General features: G+C 41.4%; 2 protein-coding genes across 2 annotated transcripts; both read right to left on the bottom strand.

Annotated features, from left to right (window-relative positions):
• Window positions 1-1,838: 1,838 nt before the first annotated feature.
• asb14a (ankyrin repeat and SOCS box containing 14a) lies at window positions 1,839-18,461 on the bottom strand. The gene is made up of 13 exons (XM_083939283.1): window positions 18,379-18,461; window positions 14,678-14,842; window positions 14,416-14,459; window positions 11,565-11,699; window positions 11,287-11,445; window positions 9,822-10,067; window positions 9,494-9,665; window positions 9,237-9,342; window positions 8,665-8,844; window positions 6,783-6,911; window positions 5,963-6,091; window positions 4,729-4,882; window positions 1,839-3,398 (listed from the first exon to the last, which is right to left on the bottom strand). The coding sequence occupies exons 2-13, from the start codon at window positions 14,815-14,817 to the stop codon at window positions 3,223-3,225; spliced, it is 1,770 nt and encodes a 589-aa protein (XP_083795409.1). The 5' UTR covers window positions 14,818-14,842; window positions 18,379-18,461; the 3' UTR covers window positions 1,839-3,222.
• A 3,532-nt stretch (window positions 18,462-21,993) lies between these two features.
• Window positions 21,994-24,556, bottom strand: rps23 (ribosomal protein S23). The gene is made up of 4 exons (XM_083939285.1): window positions 24,518-24,556; window positions 23,012-23,171; window positions 22,510-22,630; window positions 21,994-22,182 (listed from the first exon to the last, which is right to left on the bottom strand). The coding sequence occupies exons 1-4, from the start codon at window positions 24,519-24,521 to the stop codon at window positions 22,036-22,038; spliced, it is 432 nt and encodes a 143-aa protein (XP_083795411.1). The 5' UTR covers window positions 24,522-24,556; the 3' UTR covers window positions 21,994-22,035.
• Window positions 24,557-25,609: the final 1,053 nt, after the last annotated feature.

Genomic DNA, 25,609 nt, shown 5'->3' with positions numbered 1-25,609 from the left:
CAGAGTCAAACATTCTTGTTACACAGAGTCTAAAGCAGCGATGGTCCTGTTCTCTCATCATGGATTATTAGCCTCAATGAGTGATCAGAGTTATTTAGCAGCATTTTCTGCATCTGGCATCATCCTGACTGTTTTGTTAGAACAGTGAAAGTAAGTGAGATTAAATCTTTCCAGAAGCTTTTGGGCTTGTGTTGTAATTACTGAACAGACACACACATCCAGCTGGTGCGGACACACACGGAGCACTAAATACACTACAAATACATATTTTTAACAAGCAAAAACAGAAATAAACACAACCTACATCACATCTCAAGGTCGACCAAGGAAATAAACCAACTTAATGCATTTTTAAAACAATAAAACATAAAGAGAAAGAGAAACTCAATGGTCTCCATGAACAACGAGACGATGGGGACAAAAACAAAACAACAATCTCCATTAAAAACCACAGACATGTTAAAATTACAGTTTTTTCCACTTACGTTGAACACAGTGTTTAAGAGCCACTTTCCTTATTTAACTGTTTATTTGATGATTGTCAAGAACCAAATAGTCCTGGGACCTGGTGCCGTGTGAAAATGATCTGTAGTTAAGAAGATTTATAAGGTAAGCAGGTGGTGGTGTTAAGGTTTGACACCCTGACTGGGGATGGGAATTGATACCAACAGTAATAATGATAATAAATGCTTTATTTTGCACATAAATGAACATTTAAACATGCCGGATTACAGCAAAACTGCTCATTTGCATCTGTAGTAAACTAAAACATGCAAGACGGTGGCCCTCCAGGAGCAGGATCGCCCACCCCTGACTTAGTGTAATAGGACCAAATAGCCCTGGGACCTGGTGCCGTGTAGAAATGATCTATAGTTAAGAAGATTTATAAGGTAAGCAGGTGGTGGTGTTAAGGTTTGACACCCTGACTGGGGACGGGAATTGATACCAACAGTAATAATAATAATAATAAATGCTTTATTTTGCACATTAATGAACATTTAAACATCTCTGTAAACAGGCCGGATTACAGCAAAACTGCTAATTTGCATCTGTACTCTCCAATAAATACATAAATAAATAGAAAAAACACAAATAGAAGAGACAACACACAATACCGGCATCAATTCTGTTCATCAGTCCGATTATTTCTTGGTTCTGTTGTTGATTTCTGTTCAGTTTTGTGCACATAAGTCGGCTAACTGCAAGTAAATTTAACATAAAATAAATAAAACAGTAACTAAGTGTGACAGAGTGCAACAGACATTGTGGTTAAACGTAGGTTTATACAATATACAACAATACGCAGCGTGCAGTTTAGCAGCAGATTAAATAAAATAAGTACAAACTAAATAAGTGACATTGATTTCTGATCAGTTTTGTGTGGAAACAGAAGTCGGCTAACTGCACAGACCAAGGGTGTCTGAATCTGCTCCTGGAGAGCCACTGTCCTGCATGTTTTAGGTTTCTCTCTGCTCTAACACACCTGAGTCTAATGATGTGCTCGTTATCAAGCAGCTGAAGCTCGTCACAGTTTGATTATTGTTAGACTCAGGTGTGTTAGGGTAGGGAGAAACCTAAAACATGCAGGACGGTGGCTCTTCAGGAGCAGGATTGCCCACCCCTGACATAGTGTAATAGGACTAAATAGTCCTGGGACCTGGTGCCGTGTGAACATGATCTGTAGTTAAGAAGATTTATAAGGTAACCAGGTGGTGTTGTTAAGGTTTGACACCCTGACTGGGGACGGGAATTGATACCAACAATAATAATGATAATAATAATAAATGCTTTATTTTGCACATAATGAACATTTACACATCTCTGTAAACATGCCGGATTACAGCAAAACTGCTGATTTGCATCTGTACTCTCCAATAAATACATAAATAAACAGAAAAAACACAAATAGAAAATACACAAAGATTCTGTTTATCAGTCCTATTGTTTCTTGGTTCTGTTTTTCAAGATTCAAGAAGTTTTATTTATTTATCCCGAGGGAAATTATTGTGCAACAGTTTCAATACAAAGATGGGAAAGGATCAGAGTGACAATAAGCATAAAAACATAAATCAAATAAAAGTAAAGATAACATCAAATAAATCAAACAATTAGCTAAGTGTGACAGAGTGCAACAGACATTGTGGTTAAACGTTAAACACTCCCAAACATGCGGAAAAGAGAAAATCTCCTCTGATAAACATTTTTTTGACACTGATCGAAAGGCTCATAATTAGCTTAAGATCTTCTATGAAAAAAATGTAGGTGTTCATAATTTTAGACTCTACCAAAATTGAGTTATGGGCAGGAGAAGGAGGGTGGGCGGCTTAAAAGAGCTGTAGTGAAAGATATTTCCAGGTTTGAGACTTTGTGCAAAGTGGATGGATTGACGGGCTGCTGGACATGAATCCGACTCTTAAAGCGACGGTCTCCTGTGTGAATATTCAGAAGTAGAGTTGGACGTATATCAAACGGCCGAAATGTGTTTTCTCAGGAGGGGGGCTGGAGTCTCCCTTAGAGAGAGGGGGAGAAGTTCAGCATCCGTGAGGAACTCGGAGTAGAGCCGCTGCTCCTTTGTGTTGAAAGGAGCCAGTTGAGGTGGTTCAGGATCATCTAGTAAGGATGAACCCTGGGCGCCTCCCTAGGGAGGTGTTCCAGGCACGTCCAGCTGGGAGGAGGCCTCGGGGAAGACCCAGGACCAGGTGGAGAGATTATATCTCCACACTGGCCTGGGAACGCCTCAGGATCCCCCAGTTAGAGCTGGTTAATGTGGCCCGGGAAAGGGAAGTTTGGGGTCCCCTGCTAAAGCTGCTGCCCCCGCGACCCGACCCCAGATAAAGAAGTTGAAGATGAGTGAGTTGGAAATATCGGATGTTGACTAAAGGTAGACAAGGGAACTAATTAACTTTTCTTCTGTATGTGTGAGACACGGATTGATACAGTTCAAGTTTTACTAAACACCTGATTTAGAAGTTTGAAGTTCACGATTTCCGATTACAAGGGAACGCAGCATAATCGTTGGTGACGATCTGAATCGACAGACCAGCGTCACTAACATGGCAGCGTATTTACATCTATGGAGGGAATGTTGCCACAGACATTAGATAGTAACTTAAAAGACAATTAAATAGATGGAGATTCTACGGAGTACAACTTTAAAGTGTGATTTGCATTTATTTATTTCCATTTAACTACTTTCTTTAATGTCGTCCTCCTGTTCCTGCGTCACCGCGGCGTGCTGCTCTGCTGTCCATACAGGTCATACTCCCGGTACAGGATGTAATCCTTCAGTCGCCCTGGCAACGGCAGGAAGCTCATGAAGGTGGGCGATCGGAGACGAAGACGACCGAGACAACGACGGATCCGCAGACGACAGAGATGCTGCAGACAGCGGGCGTTCTCTGCAGAGGAGGAGGAGGAGGAGAGACGGATGAAGACCACTGGTTGTGTTCTTGTTGGCAGGGGTTGACAAAGTTTAACTTAAAGGTTGAATATGAAGAATGAGCAGAACAACGCCATCTAGTGTCTCAAGATCGTAATCGCAACAACAAAAAATATTACAGCTAGTCGGGTTGCCAGGTTTGTCGCTGAATGTGTCAAGCGAGAAGACAGGAGACCGGAGTCTGTTTGTACCCGTCGCCTCCGACAAATCGCACCATAAAAACAAGTATTAGAGGAGTTTGACTGACGGTTAGCGTTAGCCGGTACAGCTAAGTAACCATGAAAGTTAGCTTACAGATCAAGGAGAAATGTAAACATTTGTGCGTGTGTTTTAACACCATTTAACTCCTTTATCTCAGTCCATGGAGTGAATGTTGTGAATGTGGGACAAATAAGGGCGCACTCACACTGTCCGTCCGTCCCGTGCCCCGTGCTTTAGGGTACTTGTCCCCCCCTCCAGGCCCGTTTGTACTCACACTACCTGGGCCTCGGTGAATGCTTCTTGCTGTCCATACGTCATCACGCTGTAACACGTCACGCATTGATGACGTCATCGCGATGTGTCACTTTGTTTCCAAATCTTTCCACAGACCTCTGAGTTTTTGTGCGTCTTGTCGACTGTTTTTGAATCTTTTCATCGACCAAATCTGCAGTAAACAGTCCACCTCCGCATCACACCAACGTGAACCTTTCACCGCCATTGTTTTAAATGTCCGCGCATGGTCCCTCCTAATTTCTATGTCCCAACAGGCGTAAAGAAAATTACGTCAGAGCCGCCGTAGGCCTCGTGCTCGCGCTCGTACACGTGCGCACGCTCGTGCTCGTACACGTGCAAACGCGCTTTACAAAAACCCACCTCTCCCAAACGGGCCTTGGACGGCAAACGTACGGTTGCACTCACACTGGTCAAACGAACTAGACTTTAGCCGTGAAACGTGCTGGGGCACGGTATGGAAGGACAGTGGGAGTGCGCCTTAAGCAGCTGCAGGATTGGCAAACTCCATTTCACCAGTGCCAGCCTACAGTAGCTGCACCCAACAACAGACAACCCTGGCAACCAGCAACGCCCAACGCTATTGGCTGATACAATGTAAACAGAATGTGACAGAAAGTCTTTGTTAAACCCGTCAAAATATTTAAATATTAAATCAGATTAATAATATTTCTTATGGAAAAGCAATACGTTCATTCTGTACCCCTCAAAACGCCCCGATGGTTTATTATTATTACCTAAATAAATAAATACAGCTTTGAATAAAGATTCTACGTATTCAACCTTTACTTATTTACCTTGCAGCCTGCAGATGTCGGGCCACTGCTTCTGCTCCATCAGAGCCGCTTTCAGCTTGATGCACAAGGTGACGTGATCCGCGTAGTCCAACATGACGCGGACCAGCTGACCCGAGAGGTGCTTCAGCGAGGTGACGGTGATCACCTCACAGAACTGCACTGACAGGAGTTCAACAAAGCAGGTCTGATTAACAGGCGTCCTGCACCTTTTCTAAAGTCAAATTCAAGCACTTTTCAAGCATTTAAAGGTGCATTTTCATGTTTTCCAGCACGTTACAGCTGCGGTGAACTGCATTTCTGTAAATAGTACAGTACTCAGTATACAGTAAACTTATTATTGCACTTGTTCATCACATTTAATTAGATTTTATTGTCCTGTAAACAACAAACATGATGTTTTGAGACAACTTTCTACAGAAGGACGACAAATTAAAGGAAAACTAACTCAACAGAAATATAATAACCAACTATTTTGATCATCAAAAGTCTTTTTTCATGCACAAATGTCAGGAAATTATGTTTTCAGCCCCTCAAATATCTAGATCTGCTTCTCTCTGATCTATAAACCAATAAAAGGTGGAAACATAAACCGTCTAAATGTGTCCTAGTTTATTTCCTGTTGCAGTGAAAGTGAAGGACAAACTGACAGGAAGTTAACAAGGGCCGAGGCTGTTGCCTAGCAATGTAATTCCATTAAAAAAGGTCTTTATTATAAATGCCATAACCTTATAAACATAACATTTAAAGCAGTTTAAAGCACTTAATTCAAAATCCAAGCACTTTTCAAACCTTGAAACTGTCGTGCCCTCTCTTAGTCTCTCTACGGTCTCAGAAAAACGCCTCTAATGGCGGTGAAGCGCCTGAAACAGCCTTAAAAAAAGGTTATTAAATGTCTGACGCCCTCCAAAAACAATATTTTACACTAAACAATTTTTTAAAATAGCATTTTCCCATCGCAGGAAATGCTTCGTTTAGTGAAAACTGTGGATTTACACATTTTAGGACCTTTTTTTTATGCTGTTGAATCTCCTGAACATTGTTCTGGGGCCGTAGAGACCCTAGAGAGGCGACGTCTCTCCGACAGTTTGTGAAGTTTAAGATACTTTAAGTTGCAGCAAACATCAACTTTTATTCAGGACGGAGTTAAAAGGTTTCATGTGTGTGTGAAAGGAAACTTTTTTAGCGCCTAGTTTTGGTTTTTGCGGCACATTAAGACACAGACGGCGTCCGTTACCCTGGTGTCTCTGATCACAGAGTCGGTCCATCCCTCGTAGTCTTCAGGGAAGTGCGAGCTGTTGCCGTAGGGACAGTCGAAGCAGCGCCCCACATCGTAACCATAGTTACACAGCATCCTGAGAACCACCTAACACACACACGCACACACACACACACACACACAACCACACACACACACACACACACACACACACAACCACAGATTAGATTTATGTACATACATAATAAGAATAAATAATAATATAAATAATAATATAAATAATAAAAATATCAGTTGTTGATAAAATTCTGTGAATTAAAATTAATTGTTCTGGTATAATTAATTTAAGTAATAGTAATAATAATGATAATAATAATAATAATAATAATAATAATAAAATAATAATAGTAATAATAATAATAATTATTATTATTATTATAATAATAATAAAATAATAATAGTAATAATAATAATAATTATTATTATTATAATAATAATAAAATAATAATAATAGTAGTAATAATTAGAATAATAATAATAATAACAATAATAAAATAATAGTAATCACAATAATAGTTAAAAATAATACAATTAATAAGATTATAATAATAGCAATAATAAGACAAATAATAAAAATAATAGTAATAATAACAGTAATAATAATAATAACATAATAGTAAAAATAATAAAAGTAATAATAATAATACAAATAATAATAATAATAAAAATAATAATAGTAATAATAATAATAAAAATAATAATAAAATTAAGAAGAAGAAGAAGAAGAAAAATAATAATAATAATTATTATCATTATTATAATGAGAGCCACAGTTTACCTCGTCTTTGAGAGCGTACTGAAGGGCTGACGGGAAGTGAGTCGTGTTGACTCTGCAGTAATAGTTGACGTTGGCTCCAAACCTCAGCAGCAGGTTGATTAACTCGTAGTTTCCCACACGCAAAGAAATCTGAAAGACACAAGAGCAACAGAGATTCCTGCTCCAACAAAGCGATGGACACATAAACATGAGACTAACCTGTTTTCTCTTACACCTCAACCTTCCTGCACCTTTATCAAAGTCAAATTCAAGCACTTTTACGCTTTTCAAGGAGCATTTTTAAGCTTTTTCAGCACTTTACAACTGTGGAAATGAACTATGTTCATACAGTACATACATTAAACTGATTCCTGCTCTTCCTCATCACATTATATAAGTTATTATTGTTATTGGGAGGACCGTATCGAGGAGGCTAATGAGAGGAAGAGGGCAAAATATGCTGAGCTAGTGGAGGAGTGTCGGAGAGTAACAGGTGGAGAGCACGGTGTGAGCCCATCAAGGTGGGATGCAGAGGGTTCGCTGGCCAGTCTCTCTGCAGGGCCTACAACATCTTGGGCATCACAGGGGCCAGTAAGCGAAGGGCCATTAAGGAGGTCACGGAGGCAGCAGAGGTTGCCTCAAGGTGGCTGTGGTTACGGAGAGGAGAACCATGGGTGCTGTAGCGCTACCTGGACACAAGCTAGGGTCTTATCAACCCCAGCTGGGTCGCCTGGGTGAGAGTGTATGACGCTTGAAAGACCCCAAACCCTCCGTGACCCCAGGTAACATCACTGATGATGTGTCCAGGTTGCATCAGTCGATGTATTTTACAAGCTGCTATAAACAACCATTATTGTTTTGTGACAGAAGTAAAAACAATTAATAGTTATGGAAAAGGGGTAGGATTCAATACATTTATACTTCTTCCTGCTCCTTTTTAGACATGTCAGTGTTGAATAATTGAATTAATGTTGTAACATGTTTTGCTTATTTATTTTTTCTTATTATTTTGTGAATGAATTTCATTTTTTATAATTTTGTATTTGTTTTTCTTCTGACATGTCTGAATTAAATTAAATTAAATTAAATTAGATTAAATTAAATTAAATTAGATTAAATTAAATTAGATTAAATTAAATTAAATTAAATCAAATTAAATTAGATTAAATTAAATTAGATTAAATTAAATTAAATTAAATTAAATTAAATTAGATAAAATTAGATAAAATTAGATTAAATTAAATTAAATTAGATTAAATTAGATTAAATTAAATTCATCATTCATTCATCTTCAACCACTTGTCCCTGTCGGGGTCACGGGGGGCTGGAGCCGATCTCAGCTGCCATCGGGTGTGAGGCGGGGTCCACCCTGGACAGGACACCAGTCTATCACAGGACACATAGAGACGAACAGAGACAGACAACCATTCACACCTACGGGTGATTTAGAGTCATCAATGAACCGAACACCTGCACGTCTTTGGACTGTGGGAGGAAACCGGAGAACCCGGAGAAAACCCACGCAGGCACGGGGAGAACATGCAAACTCCACACAGAAGGGCCCCAGCCAGGGTTCAAACTTGTAACCTCCTTGCTGTGAGGCGACATTGCTATACACTATACCACCGTAATTAGATTAATTAAAGGACTTGTTTAGTAGACCAGGCATCCTATATAACTTACATTCAAAGCCGTTTCAGTCACTTTATTCAGTATAGTATAGTAATATAGTATATTCAAGTTAAATTATTTTTCAAACCTTGAAAAAAAACGTTAAAAATGCTTTGAAGGAGTTCCAGCACCTGTAAGTAAATTAATTATTGTGTTTCATCACTGGTATATAACACACACACACACACACACACACACACACACACACACACACACACACACACACGGTTACCTGCAGACATTTGATTGGGTCCTGGTTGGGCATGGCCCCGGCCTCCAGCAGCAATTTTGCAGACGGCACGTCGTTATTTAAGACCGCGAAGAAGAGCGCAGACCTCCTCTCGTCGTCATAGTTACGGCGAACCCAGGATTGGAGCATGTAGTTGGGGTCGTAACCGGCATCCAGCAAGGCCTGATGGGAGTTTGGGAGGAGCACACTTAAAGGAGCTGTACTTTAAATTCTGAAGAACACACACACACACAGATATATATACACACACACACACACACACACACACAGATATAAATACACACACACACACACACGCACGCACAAACACACATACACACACACACAAACACACACACACACACACACAGATATATATACACACACACACACACACACACACACACAGACAAACACACACACACACACATATATATATATATATACACACACACACACAGACACACACAAACACACACAAACACACATACACACACACACACACACACAGACACACACAAACACACACAAACACACATACACACACACACACACACACACACACACTAACACACCTTGATGCAGTGTGTTTGTCCTCCTGCAGCAGCAGAGTGTAGAGGACTCATCCCGCTGTCGTTGACTTCTTCCTTAGAAGTGACTGGAATCAGCAGCTTCAGAGCTCTGAAACACACACACACACACACACACACACACACACACACACACACACACACACAAACCTCCACTTTATTTATCTCATGCTGTAGTTTTTAACAACTTTGCAGAGGAAAAACAAAACAAAAGGATCTCATGAAATATGTTTAATGTTTACTGCAGGTGTCCGCGGTGAGAGGCGCGGTGAATCGGCAGGTGTCCTGTATGTTTGGCCACGTTGGCGTCAGCGCCATATTCCAGCAACAGAGCGATGACAGCTGGATCTCCGGACGAACACGCCTCGTACAAGATGGAGGCCTCATCATGCGCCTGTGACAGGACGTCGGCTCCTGCAGGACGGAGATCAAGAGGGAATTGACTACAAAAAGACAGGAAGGTCTGTTAAAGCCAAGCCGCACATCAGCTGAGATATTGGACGAGGACACATTGAAGTAAAGTGTGAGTGATGCTGCAGTGATACGGTAGAGACCTCCCTGCCCTCTCACCTCTCCTCAGTAGAGTCTCCACCACCTCCAGGTGTCCTGCCTGAGCGGCAAGCGCCAGTGGCGTGATGCCGTAGTGGCTGGGAGGGTCTGGCTGTGCCCCGGCCTCCAGCAGCAGCGTCACCAGCGCTGTTTTACCCAGACGTGCGGCTTCGTGGAGGGGCCGGCGGCCGTGGCAGCCCTCCTGGTTCACCTTGGAGCCCCTCAGGAGCAGCAGCTCCATCAGGTCAGTGCGGTCTGAACGGATCGCTGCAGAAGGAAGGAGTCAAACAGGTGATGGATTTAAATAACAGAGGGTGAAAGGAAGAGTTTTGTCTGGTTAACGAGCGTAAACAACATCCAGATTGTAGCCACAGTTAGACAGTGGTGGAAAGTAACTAAGTACATTTACTCAAGTACTTTGTGTTAACATCAGAATCGGATTGAGAGATACTCAGCAGACACCAGTCAATGGAAATGTGCCTCAATCTACTCAGGACTGTTGTGGGAATTTTGGATATTTGTAATTCATAATCATAGTTTTATCAGGTCAGACGCATTTCAGTGTCTCCTCTGTTTAACCTGATCATGTGACGAGTGCATAGCTTGTTTTCCGCTAAATGGATAACGTAAATAACGGCCTCATGGCGGTATAATGGCATATCCGTGCTTCTGTACATCCTGTTTCTTGCAGATAACTCAACGCTGTTTTTATGGCCTATGTGGTCCCTGTTTTAGAGACCTTGGTCTATGTGGACCCTGTTTTAGAGACCTTGGCCTATGTGGACCCTGTTTTAGAGACCTTGGCCTATGTGGACCCTGTTTTAGAGACCTTGGTCTATGTGGACCCTGTTTAAGAGACCTTGGCCTGTGTGGACCCTGTTTTAGAGACCTTGGCCTGTGCGGACCCTGTTTAAGAGACCTTGGCCTATGTGGACCCTGTTTTAGAGACCTTGTCCTATTTAGACCCTGTGTTAGAGACTTTGTGATGAGAGAAGTTCAGAGGGGGATTGTAATGTCTGAGGCATGTCTTCTTTGGTCTAAAGACGTCACCAAACCAAGGCTTAGCTCGTTCCCTTCCAATGGGGGGCCAGTTTACGACGTCTCTCTGTGGGGTCATTCAACCACACAAGGTCCCCGACCTCATATGGTTCATGCCTCAACCTGGTATCATAGTAAGTCTTTTGCCTTCTGCTTGCTGCCCGATCTATTCCTCTAAAAGGCTGAGCACCAGTGGGCTCGGGGTCATTCCTGCCAAACTCTGAGCTTTGTGAGGAAGCAGGGGTGAACGTATTTTTGTCTGCAGAGGAAAATACTTTGTCAAAATAAACCACGGAGAAAAAGCTGATCCTGTTCGTTGATCTTTACTGAAGAAATCCATTTCCACAACAGGACTTTGTTCAGAAACAGACCAAACTATGAAAGAAAAGGAAATGGGAAACAAACGGACTCCACAAGCTCTGAGACAGTGAACTGTTGGTCAGCCTACCTACAAGCAGCGGTGAGTCCTGGTCTTGGTCCTGGCTGTCGGGCTGGGCTCCACGCTGGAGGAGGAAGGAGGCGTTTTCTATCAGACCTCGTTCCACTGCCAGGAAGAGAGGAGTCTGACCGAGAAGAGTACGACTCTCCAAAGCACCTGAGCCTGAAGCTGGAGACCAAGGATGCTTCACTGTTTTTATACTGGATAAACCTTCTGTTATTGTGAAACTGTGCATAATTATTAATATTATTATTATTATTATTATTATTATTATCATTATAAAACACCTTTGAATGTGAGCTCCAGGACGGTTTGGTTGTTCTGAGCGGCTGCTTCATGGAGAGGAGTCCACCCTCGACTGTCTGTCTGTGAAAACTTGTCTCTCTGTCGGACACTAAGATCCTTCAAGAGCTTCTCATTACCTGCAGGGATAAAGGGAGAGAGACGTGCATATTTTAACCCTTTATAGTTTAAAGAATATCACAGATCCAAGCTGAAACTGAGAGAAGGTCTGATACTTCAGCACGACGGACAGCAGCATGGATTTATCAATACACAGTCAGGCTGCTGTTTCACAACCGTGGGCGGGGCCGTAGATCAAATGATAGGTTTCTACTACAAAACTACAAGAAATTGACATTCAGTGATGCCTTGTGTGTTGATATCAAACACTGAGGACCGTGACAAGGCAGCAGCAGCAGCTTCAGCTTCTCCTCCAGCCAGATTTTCCTCTGATCTGAGGCTAAAATCGTCCCGTGGCCTTTCCTGACACTTGCACACATCAAATAATCCATCGAGACAGTTTTTTTTTTCGTGTAACAACTGTAAACAGAGAAATCTGGGAGAGTCGCTAACAGCCGGACGTGGCTAACACTGATTAGCTCGGGGCAGCACGGTGAAGGCATTCAAACATCTTTTTTAACCACTAATACTGCTGAAAATAACAGCAAACCTCTGCAGCAGCATGAGAAGAGTCCCTACACAGAAAACTAAGCACCAACAACGTAGTTAGAGAACCCAGAGTTTATTAAAAGAGTGTTTTAAAGACTTACCTACTGGCCCCTGTACCAGCTCCTCTCATAGTAAAGTCCATTCAAGTGGATTAGCAAAGTCAATCCCAAAGGAAGGAGCCCATTGGTGCTTTGTTGTGTGTGTAGAGACTCTTCTCATGCTGCTGCAGAGGTTTGCTGTTATTTTCAGCAGCATTAGTGGTTAAAAAAGACGTTTTAATGCCTTCACCGTACTGCCCCGAGCTAATCAGTGTTAGCCACATCCGGCTGTTAGCGACTCTGTAACACACACAAAAACGGTCTCAATGGCTTATTTGATGTATGTAAGTGCCGAAAAAGACCATGGAATGATTTTTCACTTTAAGTCGTGTAGTGGGAACGTGGTTTAACTTTCAACCTCACCACCAAGACTCTTGACTAGCTTCTCTGACACTGTTGGTACAGACTCCTCGTCTATGTTAAACCGATATTCCGACAGCTTCCCCTTAACGACCAAAATGCTCCCGGACTTTATTTCCATCTGGGCCCACTGGATGTTCTCCTGCAGCTTGTTCGGCAGCTGCCTGGCACACACCTTGGTTGTGGTGAGGATGGTCGTATCGTCCATATAGGCTCTGATCGGAGGGAAACGAAGACCAAATTTGAGCCTCTGACCTCCTACCAGCCATGAGAGGCCCGGATAATGACCTCCGCAGCCATCGTGAAAGCTAGAGGCGAGATGGTGCATCCTGCCACATGTTACAGAGTTACAGAGCCTGTGAATCAATTATCAGTGTTTCCAGAAGTGACTGACCGATACATCGGCCAGCCGATATTATTGGCCGATATTTGTGTTTTTTCGTGTCTAGGCATCGGCCAATGCGGGCTGTTGCGTTCGCTAATAGTCTTTTCCAGCATCATTGACAGAAAAGCATCCACAGGCGGCTCCGTGTTGCTTGAGACGCTGCAGTTCACTTACAGACCATGCAGAGCCCCTTACCTACTAGTAGAGTATAGAGTAATATAGCTGAACTATTGCCGTACACTTTGAAAGTGGAAACACGGATGCCAAATGCATGTTATATATGTGTTTTTCTTGAAACTATAGCTAAGAAAGTTTGTGGATCCAAATGAGGGATGGGAATGCTGAATCCCTCTTCTATAAACTGCTTGTTTTGTGGCTATATGTAATTCATACAGCAGTCGTTATGAACACTGGTAATAGGATTAAGTAATGTGGATGTTGTTACGTGGTTCTGTGGTGTTGTGGGAGTTTTATTTAGCGACCACCTAGCTGGAGGTTTGGATGTGTGTGTGTGTTTTTCTCTCCCCCCCTTCCCAACTTGGAGCGGGGTGGAGTTCCCTTGCAGTGATATCAAGAAGATCTTTAAAGATGAGAGATCTGTTCTAGACGTAGTCGAATATTGCTTTGTGTTAATGTTTATCATGTACCATGTCAGGATCTCTGTCCTGTCAGGCCCTTCCCTCTTCCTTTTGTGTGAGTTTGTCTCCCTCTGTCTGTTTCTCCTGCTTGTGTCTTTCCCTGTTTGTCTGTTGTTGCTGGGAGTCGTGATCCCGCCCAGCTGTGGCTCAACTCCTCGTAAACGCAATGGATATATAGCATTTAGCGCCAGACCGTTTTCAAATTTACGTGGTATCATGTCTCTATTGGTTGGCTCCCATTATCCTATGCTCATGTTCTCTATCCAGTTTTGCGCTGTTCATTGTTAATTGTTTCTTTTGGTTTAGTTTTAGTTTCCTAAGTTCCTGTTCGTCCACCACCCGTTCCTGTTTGTCTCCTGAACCCCGCGTTTGTCCTTCATCGTCTACACCTGGACCTGATTTCCTCGTTCCCTGGACACTGTTTGTTATTTGTTTTCCTATTAAATATTCGTTCAAATCTTACTCTGTGTTTGTGTCTGTATTTGGGTCCCGCTCCTCGGAGTTATTCCCCGCACCGTTCATGACATACCAGACGATATCGGCTCAAGAAAATCGGCAGTCCGTATCGGTCATCAGCTAAGGCCAAGCATCAGCACTAAAAAATCCATATCGGTCGATCCCTAGTTACCAGCAGGAAATTGTAAAATAACTCAGAAATAGCATGCCATGTGTTGAACCCCTGATCGTGTGTTTCCTCCCCCCTCACCTTGTCTTATAGCAGTGAAGATGTCTGCAGACTCAGGCCCGGAGCTGCGAGGAAAGATAATGACAAACACATCAAACACAAAGTAAAAGTACATTCTGTGAAACCACAGATTTTAACACTTTAAATTGTATTTTTTTAGGTAAGTGGAAGAAATTACACACACACACAAAATCTGAATATATACTTCAACAAACAGAGGGCAGTAAATGAATGAGCAGAACCAGAACAAAGCAAGAATCATGGATAAATATCTGTGTCTGACCTGCTGCGGTCTCGTGACGTGGAGATTCGGTGGCTTTCCTTCTGTTTGTTGCTCTCCAGCAGACTCTGTTCAATCATGTACTGAGTCGCTGCATCGTCTTCATCGTCATCATCCTCTGTTCCAAACCGCACAAACTCCATGATCGCACCATAAAGGGTCGTGGCCCTGTTCAAAAAGGCATTTTTCACTTAACTAGTGTGTGATCAGCAGGTCAGTCATGTCATAAAGTCGACCCCTGAACTATGCAACTGTTGATGCTTGGCATTAATCTGCTGCTGTAAACAAGTTAAACGTATGATTTCCTTTGAATGGAAAAATGTTGATGGACCAAGAACTGGAAGGTGGATTACAGAGATGGCATCAAACATGAAAATGGAAAAAAATAACATACATTATTAGACAGAAGCTGTGGTTTGGCAAGAAGACTTAAGGTCCAGAAAGCTTCTCACACAATACATAAGAGATTAGAGACCCTCTAACGAAGCAATTACTACGGAAGCTAAAGAAATAGAGAGGGTTTTTAAAGTGTCAGGATCCCAGTTCTGGCAGCCTCTCCTTGTCCTTTTGTGCATGTGTATCTCCCCTCTCTGTGTTTGTCTGTTTGGAGACGGGAGGCGTGGTTCTGGACCAGCTGCACTCAATCCCACTAAACACCTCCCCAACAGTATAAGAGGCTGGATGTTGGACACGTCCGGCGCCAGATCGTTTCATCATCTACTCGGTATCGTGTCTCGTTCATTGGCTCCACTTCGTGTTTGAGAAAGTTAGTTTGTTCCATGTTTTATAATTTTTCTTTGAATGGAAAATGTTGATGGACCAAGAACTGGAAGGTGGATTAAAGAGATGGCATTAAACATGAAAATGGAAAAAAATAACATACATTATTAGACAGAAGCTGTGGTTTGGCAAGAAGACTTAAGGTCCAGCAAGCTTCTCACACAATACATTAGATTATTAGATTAGATTACTGTAACAAAACAATTACTATTTGAGGCTGAAGAAATAGAGAGGGTTTTTAAAGTGTCAGGATCCCAGTTCTGGCAGCCTGGAGACGTGAGGCATGGTTCTGGACCAGCTGCTTCCAATCCCACTAAACACCTCCCCAAAAGTATAAGAAGCCGGATGTTGGACACGTCCGGCGCCAGATCGTTTCATCATCTACTCGGTTTCGTGTCTCGTTCGTAGGCTCCACGTTGTATTTAAGTAAGATAGTTTTTTTCCATGTTTTTGGTGTTCATTGTTTCTTTTTGTTTTAGTTTCCCGTGATCCTGTTTCCCCGTCTGCATCCCCGCCTACTTGCCTACCACCCGTTCGTGTTTTTCCCGTGATCACCTCGTTGGTATTTGTTTCTTCTCGGTCACTGGACTCACTCTGGAGAGCTTCACTTTCACCTGGACCTTGTCCCTTTTTCCCCGCTTCCTGGACTCTTTTGAACATAGCTCTTTCATCAAATGCTCGTTTAAACCTGACTCAGTTTCCGTGTCTGCATTTGGGTCCCAGCTCTCTGTGTTGTTCGTGAGTTTGACACCCCTGCTCTATGGTGTTTAGATCTGATCTCTGGGCTGGACATTTCATTGTTTCAATATTTTTTGTTTCAAGGAACTGTGTAACTGTGTAACGGTGTAACCTGTTTTGCAGTGTGACAGAGGGCATTGTCTTGCATGAAAAATTGCAGAGAATTGCAGTGAAGATGTTGCATATTGCCAAAGGAGGTTCACATAAACATTTTCATTCACCCTGCCATGTAGCTGTACAAGAGACCCAACTCCTGCTGCAGAAAACATCCCCCAAAATGACATGACATTGCTAAAGTTCAATTTATTTGTGTCTGATGGGAACATTATGTTCAGCATCAGTCTGGGGAAAGACTGAACCCAGAGTGTGTAAAGAAGTCAGTTAAATTTGGAGGAGGAAGTGTCTCATCTCATCTCATCTTCAGCCTCTTATCCGGGGTCGGGTCGTGGGGGCAGCAGCTTTAGCAGGGGACCCCAAACTTCCCTTTCCCGGGCCACATTAACCAGCTCTAACTGGGGGATCCCAAGGCGTTCCCAGGCCAGTCCAGATCTAATCCACATTGAGAATCTCTGGAAAATCCTTGGAAATAAAGAAAAGTTATAGCCACAGCGGATACTCATTTCAAATACTGAGCAATGAAAAATAACAGTATGTCAGAATGAATCAAGTATTTATAATTTTCTCTCTAATTTTCATCTCGAGAAACATTTTGTGCGGGACATTGTCGTGTTTAAACACTGTTGACAGTTGGAGGAGCATTTCTGTTTAAAGACTTATACTCTCTTTATTGATCCTTTGGGATGAACTCCCGCAAGGAAATTGAGTTTCCAGCAGTTTACAAAAAGACAAAGGAGGTATAAAAAAAAAAAACAGTATAGGATAACCAATAAACTCTTAGCTAAATAAATTTAAAGTTGCTCCATGAATTTAGTGTCCTGCAGAATCTCTGCAAAGCCCCATCTGCATGCATTGTTTCACAAACACGCAGAAGGTTTCTATGAAGCAGTGCAGCCTATATGACACTGCAGAGGAGACACTGAACTGTGTCTGACCTGACAAAACTATGATGATGAATTACAAATATCCAAAATTCCCATAAGAGACATTCAAGACGGCACTTTTGTTGTTTCTTCCCCCCTCTGACTACACCACTGCCTCCATCCAGCTCTCTGCATGTTTACCGTCCATCTCCTCTGTTAAATAGACTTTTTCCTAATTTTTCTATATGTATGTCTTTTTCTTACCCCAAGTGAAGGAGTTCAAGGACCTCGGGATCATGTTCTTGAGTGAGGGGACGATGGATGAGTTTGGCAGTCGCTCTACTGCACCGTTGTGACGAAAAGAGAGCTGAGGAAGGCAAAGCTCTGGATCTACCGGTCAATCTCTGTCCTACCCTCACCTATGGTCATGAAAGCTGAGTCAGCGACCAAGAACGAGGTCGCGGGTTCAAGCGGCTGAAATGGGTTTTCTCAGGAGGGGGGCTGGAGTCTCCCTTAGAGAGAGGGGGAGAAGTTCAGCATCCGTGAGGAACTCGGAGTAGAGCCGCTGCTCCTTTGCTCTGAAAGGAGCCAGTTGAGGAGGTTCAGGATCATCTAGTAAGGATGAACCCTGGGCGCCTCCCTAGGGAGGTGTTCCAGGCACATCCAGCTGGGAGGAGGCCTCGGGGAAGACCCAGGACCAGGTGGAGAGATTAGATCTCCAAATTGGCCTGGGAATGCCTCAGGATCCCCCAGTTAGAGCTGTTTAATGTGGCCCGGGAAAGGGAAGTTTGGGGTCCCCTGCTAAAGCTGCTGCCCCTGCGACCCGACCCCGGATAAGAGGCTGAAGATGAGATGTACTGTGCATGTCCCATTATTCTGTTCTCTGTTCTCAGAGAAGTGCTTCTCTGTATAAACAGGTTCGTTGGTCAAAAATATCACCGTAACATTTTTCTTCAGTGGAACTTAACCAGGAAAAACAGACCCAGACCAAAAGTCTGAAGTCTGAAAGAAGCTGTAACAATAACTGTTACATTTGTACCAAAATCTTAAACAAACTCATAATATACAGGAATCTAAACACGTTACGCAGTTAACCGACTGCTGAACAGAGGGACTAACATTCATTCAACATGTTTGTCTCTGAAAACAGATTTGACACTCTGGTTGAACATTTCCTTGCTCACAGACATCTCTGGTTTTCTTTACCTTGTGGTTTCCTGTCGTTGTCGTTGTTTTGGTTCCCTCTACTCGGCCTGTGCGTCCCTGCAGATTAAAAGAGTATCTGTTGTTGTTGACGAGGGCAGGGGAGGTGTCTGACCTGTGACTGTAACCAGAGCTGTACGTCTGCATGGTTCTGTCACTGCTCCAGTTTAAACAGTGGAGCACTTCCTGCCCCCAGTTACATGTTTGATAAACCAGAGAGTGACGCATCTGTTGTGGAATAATTTAAGTATTTACAATTATCAGGGAAAAGTGGAGGCTCATGTGAAATCCAGAGCTTCATGTTTAAACTGAACTACAGCAGTCGGGCTGAGGGGGCGGAGGGTCTGAAACAAGTTTCTATATTTACCTCCTGCAGTAAGTTTATGCCCTGAACTGATCAGCAGACAGCCGAGTGTGTGTGTGCGTGTGTGTGTATGTGTGTGTGTGTGTGTGTGATCACCTTCAACTTCCCATTAAATTCAGGACACACACATGGAGCCCTTTTGTAAATAAAAAAAGTCTAATATATGTTTAGTCTGTATATTTGTTGTTTGCATATCTGGAGTTTTGTAACGAAACTGGGGATATTCAAGTATTTCTGATTCTGATTTTACTTTTATACTTTTATTTTTATTTCTTACATGTTGATTTGCAGCTTAATGTTTGAAGTTTATTTATTTTCACAAAGGGACAAAGTATAATGATGAAATTAAAAAAACCCAAAACTAAATATAGAGGATTACAGCCATGATTAGTCCCTTACATGTAGATGGTCCCTAAAACTAAATTAAAAAATACAATAAAACATAATATACTAAAATAACAGAGAACAGATCAGCAGCAGAGGACAAATTATCTCATCTCATCTTCAGCCTCTTATCCGGGGTCGGGTCTCGGGGGAGGCAGCTTTAGCAGGGGACCCCAAACTTCCCTTTCCAGGGCCACATTAACCAGCTCTAACTGGGGGATCCTGAGGCGTTCCCAGGCCAGTGTGGAGATCTAATCTCTCCACCTGGTCCTGGGTCTTCCCCGAGGCCTCCTCCCAGCTGGACGTGCCTGGAACACCTCCCTAGGGAGGCGCCCAGGGTTCATCCTTACCAGATGATCCTGAACCACCTCAACTGGCTCCTTTAAAAAAATTTAATAAAATGATCCCAGCTAGGTGACAACAGGTTTGATTTTCCAGATGCCATTTTTAAGATGTTTGTAAAATAAGAGTCGATAGGTCGCGTATAAGACTAAGTATTATTAAAAGGACCTCTTGAGCTCCAGTCGTGCTGTTTATGTTCCTTTCTATAGATTCATTCACTGTTGAATATAAATTGTTTTGGGAGGAGGCCTCGGGGAAGACCCAGGACCAGGTGGAGAGATTAGATCTCCACACTGGCCTGGGAACGCCTCAGGATCCCCCAGTTAGAGCTGGTTAATGTGGCCCGGGAAAGGGAAGTTTGGGGTCCCCTGCTAAAGCTGCTGCCCCTGTGACCCGACCCCGGATAAGCGGATGAAGATGAGATGAAAAAAGAACAGAACACAGCGGTATGGCTGCAACTAGATTTTCACGTGTTAATCGACCACTGCACTCACTTCAGCAGATAAACTGATAATTTGTTGCATCCATAAAATATAAATATTAATATTGAAAGATTCGTTCCCTGCCGAGTCCTCGGTGAGGTCATCAAGTGTTCTCACTTCAGAGGTCGAGACCGAAGGATTTTGGCAATTTTGCTTGAAAGTATAAAGTAGTTTCTGATTAATTGACATTAATCTGGAATATAAAGTAGAATAAAAGGTTGTGAAACTAGATTTTAAACAAGTGCCCCGGGGTCGGTGGTTTGATCCTCGGCTCTCCCACGCAGTTAAGAGTCTTTGCTTGGTTGATGTTGTCCCCGTGTCTGCGTGGGTTTTCTCCGGGTTCTCCGGTTTCCTCCCACAGTCCAAAGACGTGCAGGTGTTGGGTTCATTGATGACTCTAAATCACCCGTAGGTGTGAATGGTTGTCTGTCTCTGTTCGTCTCTATGTGCCCTGTGATAGACTGGCGTCCTGTCCAGGGTGGACCCCACCTCACGCCCGATGTCAGCTGGGATCGGCTCCAGCATCCCCCCCGACCCCGACATAAGCGGTTGACGATGAATGAATGAATATTACTTTAATTAGAAACAAAAGGCAGCTCCAACATATTTAAATCTTATGACGGATGTTATGAGACATTTAGAGCTGGAGAAAATCAGATTCTCACTGAAAAGTCAGGAAAGTTCTTCAGTATTTGGCAACCGTCTGATTTTAACCACAACAGTCTGAGGGCGAGCTATAGAAGTGCTCTTTATTTTTTTTTAAATATATATATATACACATTATCTTTCTGTCTTTTTTAAAAAACTTTTGAAGAGTATATACATGTCTGGATACGTATAATCTTTCTTTCCTTTTTTAATGAATCCCGTTCATCTGTCCATTTTTCATCTTGAGAGACAGAAGTTAATACAACTTAAATGACCCTTTTTATGTAAACGTGTTAATTTGTAAGATGTCTGTGTCTGATGCGTTCAATGTTCAAAATTAGCAAAAAAAATCAATAAAGAGTTGGGGGAAAAAATCAAGTCTTTGCTAGTTTGTATGAGTCTGTCTGAATTTTGTGCTGGATAATGTTTTATTAATGCAGTGAATTTAATCCATTTAAATTAAAATCAGACTACGTGAACAGTTTAGAGCATGGGTGTCAAAGTCAAGGCCCGGGGGCCAGATCCGGCTCACGAATGAATGATCTTGGCCCCCGGGATGATATTTGATTAGTATTAGAACCGGCCCGCACGCCACAGACGCCTGCTGGTGTTTTTCACGCACCAAAACTACATTACCCACAATGCAACGGTAGCCCGTGTCTCACCCCCCCCCCCCAATAACGGCTAAAGGAAAGGTGGACGATGAGAACAGGGTGTTTCAAGCACATTTTCACAAAGCTGTGTCTTTATCTTGATATTAAGGAACACATTTGTTCTTTTTTGCTGTTTGCCTGTTTGAAAATGTAAGATATGAATAAGAAAATCTGGCTTTATTCATTTAATGTACAGGACAAGTTTGTTTTTGTCTGTTGAAAAATGTTTTCACTTGAAATTACTGACAGAGCCGTACAAAAATATTGGATTATTCATTTAATCACTAAATAAAATACGGTACACTGTGTTAGATCTTGGTTCAACAGGTTAAATGCATCATTTTAATATGTTTTAATAAACTTTGAACCAGTCCGGCCCTCGGCTTGTAGCAGATTTGGCTCTCTGATGTGTTTGACTTTGACATCCCTGGTTTAGAGGATCAATCATTTTCTTCCGACTTTCAGAAATAACTACATCGAGTATTGCGCCTTTTCACCGTTGACCAGGAAACTTACTAAACCCAATTTTGGAAATAGTTGCTACATTTCAGAATTTTGACTTTGATAATTACACAAAGCATTTGTCACAGATTTTTGCTTTTAAATAATTTATTACCTCGTGTACCAAACATTTTTGCTGCCCTACAACAAGAATAGCAGCTAAACTAATTTTCATGCTTTTTAAGTCCTTTTAAAAAAGGCAACAATTATGAGGACAAACAAAATAAAACACTAAACAACCAGACTGTATTAAACAACGCGTTTATTTTATTTTGTGCCTAACTGTTTATGACCTGGGCCTCTCCTTCTTGCCTTTGTAGAGAGCCAGCAGGGACACATTAGCCACCTTGACCACCTTAAAACGAACTCCAGGAATATCACCGACGGCGTGACCTTTACGTCCAAATCCTGCCACCAGAACCTCATCGTTTTCCTGCAAGACGAGAGACGAAGGTCAGCCAACAACACCTCAGCATCTTCACAGATTAATCAGCACCAGATTGAATTAACAGCAGCTTTGAGGCACTTTAGGACCTGCAGACACTACACAGACATCAAGATGTAGCAAAAGACACTGGCATAAACCTGTGACGTTCTAATCATTAAAGTATTTTATCCTCCTGATCTGGAAATACAAATTGAAACACTTGGTTTTAGATTGTTTCTGCTGCAGATTTCGCAGATAAACCCCGTGTAACAGGCTGGATCACAAGTGCTTGTTTGGAGTTTATGCAAGGATGCGTCCAGGACAGGAGTTTACCTCGATGAAGTTGAGGCAACCGTCATTGGGGACGAATGCTGTGATCTTCTTGCCGTTCTTGATGAGCTGAACTCTCACACACTTCCTGATGGCAGAGTTGGGCTGCTTAGCCTCCACACCACTGAAGATGGAAAACACACAAGATACTTTAATAAACTTGAAACTCAGCAAGAAACCAATTGATAGTTACCCAAAAGGAAATGTCAGGAGCAGTTAGACTGAGCTTAAGACTTGATACAATACTTCAGAACGTAACAGTTTGAATGACCGAGCGAGAAAGACCATTTCTATCACTGGCGCTCCAGAAAGAAGAACCGTATCAACGTCCCCTGAGTAACTGGAGTTTGAAACATCCAATGTGACAATTTCAACCAACTTTTTAGTTAAGAAGCCTCCAAACTGGACCATCAGGGGAGGTTGACCGTTTGAGGAGCTGCCCTATCTTTGTAACCATCACTCCGCCTTCAGTTGTTGACGGTTCGGCCGATCTTTTAGTACTCACACTTTCTCAAGGACGATGCCCTTGGCGTGGGAGGCTCCTCCGAAGGGGTTAGCCTTCAGAGCTGTGCCCAGATGAGCCTTCTTGTACTGTTTATCGTGCCATTTCTGCTCACGACGGTGATTACGGAGCTTCCTGGCTGTGCGCAGACCACGACACTTTCCTGGAAAGACAAAGACCGGCGGGAAATAATGTTAGAGTCAATGTAGAACCAGTGTTGCCATTTTCAAATGTCTCAAACACACACACACACTGCTGAAGAACAAAGAATTGCATAATTAAGTAAGAGAAAATGCCTCTCTGTTCTGTGGCAGCAGCAAGAGTTAAGAAATGCAGATTAAAATTGAGTTATCACCATGACTGTACTAACAAAAACATCTTCTGGTTTGTTTTGTAATTTACATCAAACTCAAAGGCCAAGATAGATCCGACATTCACACCTGAACAGTGTAAATTTAAAACGTTTGCGCTGTAAATATCGTTCCCCATCACTTCTCTTAAGACCCTGTTCTCACTGTGGTCAGTCCAAGAGCATTTTTATGTTTTTTACAAACCCCATTTTCCAAAGATGCATGAAAAAACATGATTTGTTTGTGATTTAACTGTTAAACAAATACAACAACCTGGGACTACAGCTACACAACTGTCAAACAAACCAGGTTAAATGTACTGAATTCACCCCAATTAAAAACTAACAGTAAAAACACTACAAAATCGTGTAAGTTTCCAATGATTGGTTCTCAAATTGGTTGGTTTCAATGAGTGGTTCTCAAACCTTGAACATGAGGTACCACACAAATATCAGACTCTCTCAAGAACCACCACTAACAACAATGTCAAAATACACTTTTCAGCTACAGACAGGAGGCTTTATTCCTAAACAGACTATGAATTGTTAACTATCTTCAGCCACATTGTATAAAGGAGTAGCATCGGACATATCTGTGTTACCAAACCAGTCATTTTACCTCGTAACTCATAAACGTAATATACATTTCAGGCGGATATTTAAAACAAATTACAGGAAATGCTGAATTTAATTTAATTACATGTAGCGGGTCTAAAGTTTAATTATTTATCTTTTAAACTTAGTAAATTTAGCTTCACTGTGCATCATTATTACACAAATATCACCTCGGCAACTGGCAAATGTTCTCGCACATTATCGCGACACTTCCCCTTCAACACCAACGTTAATTTAACGGTTACAAAAATAGTTATCCAGCCGTTAGTTAAATAATATCGCATTAAAAGCAGCCGTTAAATGCGGTAAAAGGGACGTTTGTAATGCTAAGCTAACAGGGCTAACCCCGCCGCTCACACGGTGATGGCCGCTCCACGTTGCGGGACCGGAGAACCGTAAAAACCGATAATTTTCTAACAAAATGAGGAGTTTTTCACCAGAAACGCGTCTAAAAGTGTTGATAAGACGTTAAAACAGGACACAGAGGTGAAAGAGCGGAGCAGGGAGAGGAATTAACGAGTGTTTCGGGTGAAGTTTGGTCGTACCCATGATTGCTGAAGAGAGCCTGGGAAGGAAAGGAAGGATCCAGGATGCACCGCGGTAATGTGAAGGCTGAGGACCCCGGGTGGGTGTGGCCACGGAACGTGCCTGACTGAAATTAAGCACATCAGGTTAATTAGATATATTTATATTTAATACAGAGCAGACAATTACAATCATTTGTTTATTTCAGTTTATTTAAGTTGAGTTGAGTTTGTTGAATTTTTATTATTTTATTTTATTTAAGTTTAGTTAAGTTTATTTGAGTTAAGTTTATTTTTTTGGTTTAGTTTATTTTAGTCAGTTTATTTGTTTTATTTTATTTCATTTTAGTTTAGTTTAGTTGAGTTGAGTTGAGTTGAGCTTATTTAATTTAATTTAATTTAATTTTGTTTTTTTATTTTTTTTATTTTAGGTTAGTTAAGTTTATTTGAGTTAAGTTTCTTTGTTTGGTTTAATTTATTTTAGTCAGTTTATTTGTTTTATTTTATTTCATTTTATTTCATTTCATTTCATTTTAGTTAAGTTTAGTTTAGTTTAGTTTAGTTTAGTTTAGTTTAGTTTAGTTTAGTTTAGTTGAGCTTATTTTATTTTATTTTATTTTGTTTTATATTTTATTTTATTTTATTTTAGGTTAGTTAAGTTTATTGAGTTATGTTTATTTGTTTTATTTTAATTTAGTTGCGTTGAGTTTATTTTATTTTATTTTATTTTATTTATTTTGTTTTATTTTAGTTATTGTATTTTATTTTAGTTAGTTTATTTATTTTATTTTATTTTATTTTAGTTAGTTTATTTATTTTATTTGATTTTATTTTAGTTAAGTTTAGTTTACTTGAGTTGAGTTTATTTTATTTTTATTTTATTTTTACTTGAGTTAGTTTAATTTATTTGAGTTAATTTATTTTATTTTATTTTATTTTATTTTGTTTTGTTAATTGGGGCGAATATAATATGCCCTGAGCTACATTTTACAGTGTAAATAAACCTGTCAGTGTTCCCTCATTATGCAGAAAAGCCCATTTCAGAACCGTATATTTATAATAATTGATGCATTTATGTGTTCCTCATTTTAATGTTGTTGCTGGTAAAGATAG

The sequence above is a fragment of the Echiichthys vipera genome (assembly GCF_963691815.1).
Source record: "Echiichthys vipera genome assembly, chromosome: X".
Classification (NCBI taxonomy): Eukaryota; Metazoa; Chordata; class Actinopteri; order Perciformes; family Trachinidae; genus Echiichthys; species Echiichthys vipera.
Note: the sequence above shows the minus strand (reverse complement) of the source record. Positions and strands in the feature narration are given on the sequence as shown.